The 10310-nt window shown below is 35.9% G+C and overlaps 1 protein-coding gene across 1 annotated transcript in view; it reads right to left on the minus strand.

The window, feature by feature from the left end:
* Positions 1 to 39: 39 nt before the first annotated feature.
* Positions 40 to 10310, minus strand: part of LOC106878759 (procollagen galactosyltransferase 1) — a 125638-nt gene continuing 115367 nt past the window's right edge. The window contains exons 8-14 of the mRNA XM_052967583.1: positions 9010 to 9086; positions 8304 to 8410; positions 7184 to 7258; positions 6128 to 6185; positions 5719 to 5846; positions 4444 to 4647; positions 40 to 2850 (exon numbers count right to left, since the gene is read on the minus strand). Of these exons, the coding sequence (XP_052823543.1) occupies positions 2640 to 2850; positions 4444 to 4647; positions 5719 to 5846; positions 6128 to 6185; positions 7184 to 7258; positions 8304 to 8410; positions 9010 to 9086 (860 nt within the window). The 3' untranslated portion in view covers positions 40 to 2639. The remainder of the gene's footprint in view (positions 2851 to 4443; positions 4648 to 5718; positions 5847 to 6127; positions 6186 to 7183; positions 7259 to 8303; positions 8411 to 9009; positions 9087 to 10310) is intronic.

The following is a 10310-nucleotide window of genomic DNA, read 5'->3' on the forward strand; positions in this document are numbered from 1 at the left end:
TTTTAAGTAAAACTAAAATAAAATGATACAAACCAGAATGAAGTAGAATTCAGTAGAAATATGAAAAGAATCAATGAAAGAATATCTTAAAAGAAAAAAAGTTGACTGTTTATGGATGATAAATAATATTTGGCAAGAAATAGTTTATGGCTGAAGAATTTCCGGAAGGTTAAAAATGTTTTGATGATTTGTTAGTTGAATAAGAATCAGAATTGATGATGTATTTGTTGTGATATTTTACTATTTTATAGCATTAATAGTTATTTATTAATTATCTATACTAATTACTACTGTTAAGTATTGTAGTTAAATTAGAAGATAAAAATGATCAAATGGTATTTCACATTTATTCTTAATATATTCTGGCAGATTTGAATGCAAATATGTTAATCCCTGTTGTGTTTGTCACAGGAGAACAGCTCCTTCTCTGCAATGGCAATGTGTTCATAACACACTCGATTCATTAGAACAAAGAATTCTAGGACACAATTCCAACATGTATCTCATCAGCCAGAAGTACCCAGATCAATAAATCTAACAAAAGTCAATGGTTTTGTTTATAATTTCAGCAAACAAACTTTTTGCTGATCCATGCTGACATCAACCAATGCTGTTAACCATGCATTTGAGAGTTTATTACTATCAAAGCCAAGCTATTAGAAGCTGTGTCATCACAACAGCGGTTACTTGATTAAGATCTCTCCAACTAGGTCAAGAAATGGTTACATACAGCTTTATACTTTAGTCACAATCTCAATCAGAATCACAACAGAAAGGGAGCTAGAGAGGTGCTTCTTTTCAATAGAATTGTGAAAAATGTGTCATTGAAACACAAATCTTCAACTCATAGCACAATTTCTGTATCTAAAGCTCAGTAAATCAAGATCTTATTGGTTTCTTACTGGTATTGAAGTATGGCCAGCAGTACAAGACACTAGTGAAACGCTATAGCAGTGCAGGTCATTTTTTTGTAACAGGGAGTAGAGTAAGGCTCTTCCACTTTTGTCCTATGGTCAACAGGAAAGATCTAGCAGAAAGGATAAGTATGTTAAAGATCACATGACTTGACCACAAAGGTAAACACAATCAAAAGTGATTAAATGAAAAATGACATTTTCAAGCAATGCTTTTGCAATAAATTTCTTGATATTAGAGTTGAGGGTTAGTGAGACATAACGAAATTAATGTGATTGATTGGTAGAAAAGAATGCAACACTAAAGATGATTTGTTGAAATATAATTTAAACAATAAAAATACAAAATGTTTATTGATTTAGAGAGAGAGAAGGAAATTAAGTAAACAGACAACTGCTGAAAATGACCAATTATAGATCTTAGCCACTGGAACTAAGGACATAGTTAAAAAAAAAAAAATCCTTGATTTTTCTCATCAGTTTATCGAAAGAAGCATCAAGCAATATTAACATAAGATTTCTTTTTTTTAAGCAAATAAAATCTTTTTTTTTTTTTTAACATATAAAAAAAAAAAAAAAAAAAAAAAAAAAAAAAACAGGAAAATGACATGATTTGATGGCAGAACATTCCAAAAGAAAAAAAGTCTGGACTGCAAAAGAAAAGCAATTTTTCTTAAAAAACATTTTTTTCAGTGGAGAGGTCGTGGCGGTGGGGATCAGAATATGTTTTGAAAGTCCAAAAGTCTGTGGGATTTTTTAAAAAAAGCAAAAAAAAAGAAAAAAAAAAAACGCCGCTGAAAATGAATTTTTTTTCATTTTTCTCACCTGAACTGTGATGAGTTTACTTTGGTATAAAAATATCAATGACTTTGATACAAAGAAATTTAATATTTTAGAATAGAAATAACTGATTATTATTTATGGTGGCTTTTGTACAGGTCGTTTGGGATAGGGATGAGGGCAAAACTCTTTCGGGGGTTCAGGAATTTTTTTCTTTTATCTCTGTAGTTTTAACTATAATCTTATTATAAATGATTGTTGTCATAGTAACATTTTCATAACAAAATTAGTTTTCCAAGCGGCTGTAATTTGTGTGTTTATGTATAGGTGTGTGTGTGTGTGTGTGTGTGTGTGTAAGTATGTTTTAGAATGGGTATACTTGTGTGGCTTATAAAATATCAATGTTTGTGTAACTCTATATAAAAATAGTCAAACATTATTTTGAAGAACCCATCTCTTCCTTTCAGTAGAGAACCATATTTTATTTTATGTTTTGGCTTTTACAAGGAAATGGTGACAGCGGCATTAAAGTTGGAGGTTAGTAACTGTCATCAATCCGGATGAATACTAATCCAATATTTCAAGGCAACTGTCAGCGTTTTCCTTGTAAAAATGAAATACTAAATATTTGTGTGTGTGTGTGTGTGTGTGTGTGCATATACATGTGTGTGTGTGTGTGAGCAAAGCCTCAAGAGAAATTTAGCAAACTAGAACAAGGGAACAAGACTCTTCTGCCCTAGGATGGGGGGAGTTCTCTCAAAATTCAAGATGGCTAAGATTTTTTTTGTTTTTTTTAGGGAGAAGCCAGATATTCTTGTACCCCTTCTTGGCTCTTCAGGCACTGGGCCCAACTACTGGCTGGACCCAACTCTTCTTATAAGCCATGTGTGTGTGTGTGTGTGTGTGTGTGTGTGTGCATTCGTGTGTGTGTTATATGTTTAGTATTTACAGTTCCACTTTGGGACTTTCAACATTGAGACCAGCGGCGGCAATTTCGTTTTCATCTTCCTCTTCCTCTTCACCTTCAATCAGATCCGAGTCTTCGGTATCAGACAAATACTCTGCTTCTCCAGTGTAGTGTGTTGGATACACAAGCAATGGTTCTGCCGATAGTCCGACCAAATTGCGGGGGAAGAAAAAGGATTTCCATTCATCTCTGCAAACATAAAAGACAAACAACCAACAAACATTACTCTCCCTCTCGAAAATTCCTTATCATAATATCTATAATAGTGATATCTAGTGTGAGTTGTGACAAACTTGTGAAATTCTTCAGATGTGCTACATGGGTTAAAAATTGCCCAAATACTGATTTTTTCCCCATTTCTAAATAATAATTACACATTAATTACTCATTTTGGCTCCATCTACCCTGACATTTATTTCCTAATTCTATGAAGTTTAATTTTATAAATATGTATATTATTTCATAAGTTTGATTTGGCTTTCAATATGTTCTTGCATCCCTTGAAGTAATTTGTATAAGAATAAGGGTGCCCAGGTCAATTGCTTTCTTTGACCCCTTATAAATTCTCTTTAGCTGTAATAATCTTCAAGCTGTTGGTCTTGGATTCTTCTGCCTTGTCAGTTATCCAACATTCTGCTGCCAATGTCTTCACCGTATCCTTAGCACAGGAAGCTGAGGTGTTGCCAGCTCTTTCCCAAGTGCCATTATAGTATAGTGGTTAGATAATGGTATTTGTATAGTAGTGACATAGTATAGTGGTGAAACTATCATAACAGTAATATAGTAAAGCAGTAGAAAGATTGAAGAGCAGTTATATAGAATAAGCGCATATTTGGTATCAGCATAAAATCCACCGCCTTATGTTACAAGCTCATTGAACGATCGATCCCCTGACGACTTCCTTGATATACACTTGTCCCTCTGGGGCCAGTCGTGAGCTGTACGCAGCAGCCGATGTAGAAGCTGTTTGCCTATCAACTATTAAGATGTGAACTCGGCAATCTGTTGATGACATGTTCAGTGACAGGCAGTTAAAGGGAGATAACTATTGACAGCATTAAGGAGACTAACAAAAGTCAGTGTTTTGAGCGAGTGAAGACGTTTCGTGTGTTTCCCAGTTTGTGCTTGTTTGACATTTTGTATCTTTTATTTGTTTCAGCCATTGGACTGTGGCCATGCTGGGGCACAGCCTTATATGCATTTTTGTATATTCTATATTCCCACGAGTGTGTTTGTAAGTAAATGGAATGGTGTGAAATGAAGTGTTTTGTTCAAGAACACAACACAGTGCCTAGGCTGGGAATTGAACACATGATGCCAAGTGCGCCTGACTGGCTCCCATGCCGGTAGCATGTAAAAAGCACCAACCGATTGTGGTCGATGCCAGTACCTCCAGACTGGCTCCCGTGCCGGTGGCATGTAAAAAGCACCATCCGAACGTGATCGATGCTAGTGCCACCTGACTGGCTCACGTACCAGTGGCACATAAAAAGGCACCCACTATACTCTCGGAGTGGTTGGCGTTAGGAAGGGCGTCCAGCTGTAGAAACCTTGCCAGATCAGATTGGAGTCTGGTGCAGTTGCTGGCTTGCCAGACCTCAGTCAAACCGTCCAACCCATGCCAGCATGGAAAGCGGACATTAAATGATGATCTGACGAGTGTGAGGGCAAGACTAACCACAAAGCAATGCACCTTCATGTAGTAGCAGTCGTAGTAGTGGCAGCATTATGTAGCAGTAAGTTACAATGGAAGTTGTAAAATGACCAAAACAAAAGACTTACTCTGGATGTCGGTCGAACATGACAGGAATATACTCATCAACAGGTATCATTTTGGACAAGGGGTCAGCATCCAGCAGCTTTTGAGCCCCTTCAAGGGTCAAGATGTAACTTAACGTCCAGTAGGAATAGTTGGGCCAAACCAACATTGTTGTGCCAGGTACATCAGGTTCTGGTTTTCGAAATAATCTTTTTCTGCCAAGATATCTGAAAGACAAAAGCACATTCCTGAATTCCATACATTCCAACATTTGTTGCTGATGCTGCTGCTGTTGTTGTCCAGCCTCAGCTCAGTCCTAATTAAACATAGTCCAACCATGACTAATCCACAAAATGTCCAATTTTCCATTGTACCCTCCTTTTTTTTTTCTTTTGATAGTGTGTGATTTAAAGGAGATTTAGCAGCTCTATTTTTAGCAGGTTGAGGGACTACATAGAGGATCCCTTTATTATAGTAAAAGTGTTGGCTTACAAACTGACAACTAGTTGCAGACATTGTATTGTGTCTTAGAGTAAAGAGACATTCCATTTCAGTCCATTACATGCAACAGAAATAAAGGCAAATTTGCTGTGGCATTTGTCTTAAGATAAAAATCACTTATGGATGTGCTGTGTTTAAGAATACATCAGAGGCAGACAAAAGTCATTTTAGCAGTTTTTGTTTAGGAAACGGTTCTGAGGTGATTACTTGGCATTAAGAAGCAAATCCCAAAGTGTGAAAACCATTTCATCCAGGGGCACATACTAGATATCAGAGTGAAGATTATTAAATCAAGAATGAAATCCCTATGATTGTATCTATAAATGGTGAGTTACTTTTAAACTAAGATAGTTGAAATAATTCTATGTAAATTTGTTGAATGTAAAATATCAAAGTGAAGATCTGTCAAGCGAAAGAATGATGAAAGTATTTCGGTATTTTGTGATGTCAACATTAAATTGTCATGTTCTTATTGTAAAGGAGATAGTAAACAGGAGTGTGGGGCACAAAGGTCACCATATAAACTTCAACAGTAACCCATGGGGCAGACATTCAGTTGGTCATATAAGACATCTCATGTAGGAATTTGCACTGAATTTTCCTCACCCCAAGCCACAACCTTGCCAACTTCTCTGAAAGACATGCTGTCTCTTTGATTTAAAATTTAAAAACATGTGGTCCTTATTCTAAGGATAGTAGGGTTCCCTTGATTTAGAATTTTAAAACCATGTTATCCCTTTTTAAAGATATTATTCCAAAGAATAATAGTAAGGAAGAAAACAGAATCAACAACATACACGAGATCCCAGTTTCTGACAATATATTCACATTCATAAAGTAGTTTTTCAAGTTTCTGTCGGAAGAATATTTCAAACCGTACGTCATCTTCAAATACAAGGGCTTTCCTGTAATTATTGTCGACAACCTACAAAAAGAGACGAGACATCTTTCCATTTAAACATCTCAGTGATAATGGTAAAATAGAGCAATATACAGTTGATGCGGGTTTTCCTGAATGTCTTCAATGTGTGTTGTGAACAATGTGGATGTTTTGTATGTAATTCCCAGTGTTTCACCCTTTGTGTGAGAGATGAGGGAGTATGTGTGTGTTGCTGTGTGGTGGGTGATCGTATCTGGATGTTTTCTGGTGTTGAGGGTAAGAAAGAAGTGGTTTTTGGCCGAGGCCACTTTCAAACAACTACTCACATCTTTCCATATGACAAAATGACTTAAAAAGCAGCCGATTTCTCCCATTGTCATCTGCCTGTAACATAACAAGAACTATCATTAAAGACCAAACAAAAGATGAGTCATTCTTCGACAACAACAATCAAACAAAACCTTAACTGCACGGAGTAAAGCTTTGTCTTCTCATGCATTCTGAACACACAGAAATCAGTTCTCACAACCTCTTTTTCTTGGCCAGTAAAAATAAAAAATGGGTTTTACAGTATATGAAAAGTGGACAATTCTGGAAAGTGCTCTACTACAGAAAACAAATCAGTTCTTGAGTCCCATTTGCACATCCACAGAACTGAGAATATTTGTGTTTGCTTAGCGAGGGCCAAATCCTGGTTGAATTCTTCAGGTTGCACTCCACAAATAAATGGAATCTTTTACAGTCTGTTCTAGCAAAGTTTCTACAGCTGGATGCGCTTCCTAACATCAACTACTCCGAGAGTGTAGTGGGTGCTTTTATGTGCCACCAGTACAGGAGCCAGTCAGGCAGTTCTGGCAACGACCATGCTCAAAGGGTGTTTTTTACGTACTTACCTGCAGAGGAGCCGGTGTTACTAATGCTGAATAAAATGTACTCATAAACACATGGATCCAAAAGATATTCTTCCCCCCTGATATCTGGCCTATGTCATACTGGTGAGTTATCACAGAGAGGTTAAAGAACTGAGACATGGGGTGCAAGCTACCTGGTGATCTCATTGGTGCCAGTGCCATGGATAAAAAGCTCCCAGTGCACTCTGTAAAGTATTTGGTACTAGAAAGGGCATCCAGCCATTGAAACCAGGCCAAAGCAGATGTTGGAGCTTGATGCAGCCCCCTGGGAGCCCTCAGTTCCTGTCAAACCCTTCAAAGCCAGGCAAACGGGACATCTGATGACCAGACCAGCATGTTCTGGGCAGATTCTTTGTAAACTGGAGTTTTGGTTGGAATTTTGTTTCTTTTTGGCTGCAGTCATCTCTGTATATCATAAAAGATCCTAAAATAAAATCAAGAAAATAACTGCAGGTGAAAAATAGGACTCACCTTCCGTGATAAGGATCTGCATACCCAGGTAGCTGCTTCACACCTAACTGCTTCAGATATGTGTCATTCAAAGTTCTGCAAACAAACAAATTCCTCGGTTATTACAGACCGACCATCATTATTGGCTGTCGTTCGATCCAACAGACAATGGGGGAATTGGAAAAATCATTATAGCAATGGGCACAATGCCTTGCAGTATTTATTTCTGAGTTCAAATCCTGCCGAGGTTAGTCTTTGCCTTTCATCCCCCAGGAATCCATAAGATAGAGTACCGGTCAGGTGCTAGGGTTGGTGGTATTGACCTAGCCCCACATCTCTCCTCAAAGCTGCTGGCTTGGGGGTTAAAATAGAATTATTTGATTTAGCAAATGTATATCCCAGGCATGACCTTCACGTTTTATATTCAGATATAAGACTATATTATCTAACGTGTTTTCAATTTGAAATACAGCAAGGTGAAGTCTGAAGAGAAACTGGCTGCTATTTCTAGGAAGTGGAATAACCTCATAGCAAACCACTTGTTCAGAAGTCTGTAACTGAGAAATTTGCTTAGAAAGTTTTCATCTGCAACTGCTTGGTTTTGTGTCTATTTTTACTGAGTAGCACCTTAGGCAAGTTTCTCCAGCCATAGCCTGAAATCAAGTCAGGCCTTAAGAGTGAAATCTAATACATGGAAACTGTGTGGAAGTTCATCAGAGACGCAGACTTTCCATTTTTGCACAGCAGACTTCCTCTGTTGCCTGGTTTTAATACAACCACCTTGGTCTTGGGAGGAACTTTACTGAAGTTCACTCTGCCGCCAGCATTTTGACCAGGTCATTTCAGTTCCCTTATCTTTTTCTTGTTTCAGACTGTGGCCATGCTGGGGCAACACCTCGAAGAATTTTTAGTTGAATGAATTGACCCCAAGACCTTTTTATTTTTTAAAGCCTGATACTTATTTTATCACTCTCTTTTGCTGAACTGCTAAGTTACTGGGACATAAAACACACCAACACCAGTTGTCAAGCATTTATAGGGGACAAACACAGACACAAAGATGTGCGTGCACACACACACACAAATAATGAATGGATGGAGAACAATGATGATGATGATGAAAGAAAAACTGATGACATACTTTCCATCAACAGCATTCAAAATAAAGATTTCAATGCCAAGTTCTCTCAGAGACATAAGCATTTTCCGTCTTCTTTGTGGACGTCGGATCAAATTAATGAGATATATCTGCAAGAGAAGGGATATTCTTCAGAACGTGTGTGTGAGAGAGAGAGAGAGAGAGAGAGAGAGAGAGATGTTTGCTATTCCATGTTTCTGTTCAATATTTAAATAATCTCTGTAGTCTAAAGATGTCTATCACTGGAATGAAGACTCCAGCTTCTATTTTCTGGATGCAATCAGTGATAAAGAACATCCATGCTTGTTACCGACATCAGGAGAAGGAAAAAGAAAGCAAGATGAAAAGATTTGTGACCACCTCTTTTATTATACTTTATATCAGAGGAAGAAAAAGTATAATAAACACCCGGTCCAATAATATTCTTCAAACATAATCACAGAGATTTTAGCAGTAGCTAGATTAGTGTTAATTACTTAATTAACTCAGCAACAGCAGCAGGAGCAGGAGCAACACTCATACATCTAACTATAGACAAGAAATAACATTATTTTACATTATGACTGTGTGGTTGACATGGTCACTTCACAACTACATGAAATGGTGTTGTTGATGTAGTAGTTGAGGTGTACTGGGATGCAGAGCAGTGTTGTGGTAGAGATTAGTGTATGGTGTGGTGCGGGCGGTGCGGTGTGGTGTTAATATTTACCTGATCAAAGCCAAGTTTGCTACTTTTAACTGGTTGGAAAGAAATGAAACGAGAGGGACGGAGTCGGGGCTCGATAACTGAAACAAGAAACAAAATGTGAATTAGAATGTATGTAAACACACACACACACACACACACACAAGTAAATACCGTGTGTGTTTGTGTAAGTTGCATTTGGGCTAAACCTTGATGTGTGTTTATTACAAATGAGTTGATTATTGGCTGGAATTTTCAGTTGTGGTCAATGGAATTGCAGAGACGGTCACTTATTGAAGACTCCTTGTAGACTGTGACAATCTACAAGGAATCTTTGATAAGATAAGTGATGCTGTTCTTTTAATTAATACTATTAAACATCCGTATTCATTTATTAGTTAATAACTATTTTCTATATATTTTCCAATTCTTAATCCACAGAAAATATTTCTTCATTATACGAATTATGCCTTTAACATGACAAATGACTTTTATTGTAAAACCTTGACATTTTATCTATTGTACTAATAATTGCTTTCCTAAAGGTACAGATATTTCTACTTTTTCCTATTTTATTTTCATTCTTAAATATTAGAATAGGTTCTTTGAATTTTTTGAATTTTCAAGACTTGATGAGTGTCCTCTTTTCAAGTGGAACTTATCTTGATCGACTTATTGTAAATTGCACAGATCTTTTCCACAATTATTTGGCCACGAAACACGCATAGTCTATTATACACTTTCTTTTTTATAAATTTACTGAATTGAATTAAATTTTTAATCTAATATTTTATAGTTTTTATGGATTATAACTTTTCTTTTAGACTTTATAGTTTTTAAATCAGTATTTTAAAGATAAGTTTTTTCTTGATGGTGTCTCATCTCCTTCATTGTTTGAATTGCATCTTGGTGGTTCTTCTCCAAATTATTAATATTCTTATTCTATCAGAAAAATATGGAGAAGTACTGTTTTGACTTTGCTAAAGATTTTCTACTATTTGAAAATAATATGTATTCTTGTTTTTTATATTATTCATTTGGTTTTTTAAAGATTATTTTTAATAGATAACTTATTTAACACTAAATTATTTAGAAGTTATAGTTTCATTTCAACATAATATTAGAACTTCGATTTGAATAGTGTTGATATATTTTAGATTATTTTTGATTAATAATATTTGATTAATAATTAGTCTTTATTGTTTATAATATCGTTAAAGATATTTTTTTTTAAACTTAGTATATATATATAAAGTTTAATCTTTTATTCTTTAGAATTTTTTTCATTCTTAATTTTTTCATTCATAATTTTTTCATTCATATTT

Source organism: Octopus bimaculoides, chromosome 4 (genome assembly GCF_001194135.2).
Source record: "Octopus bimaculoides isolate UCB-OBI-ISO-001 chromosome 4, ASM119413v2, whole genome shotgun sequence".
NCBI classification, from domain to species: domain Eukaryota; kingdom Metazoa; phylum Mollusca; class Cephalopoda; order Octopoda; family Octopodidae; genus Octopus; species Octopus bimaculoides.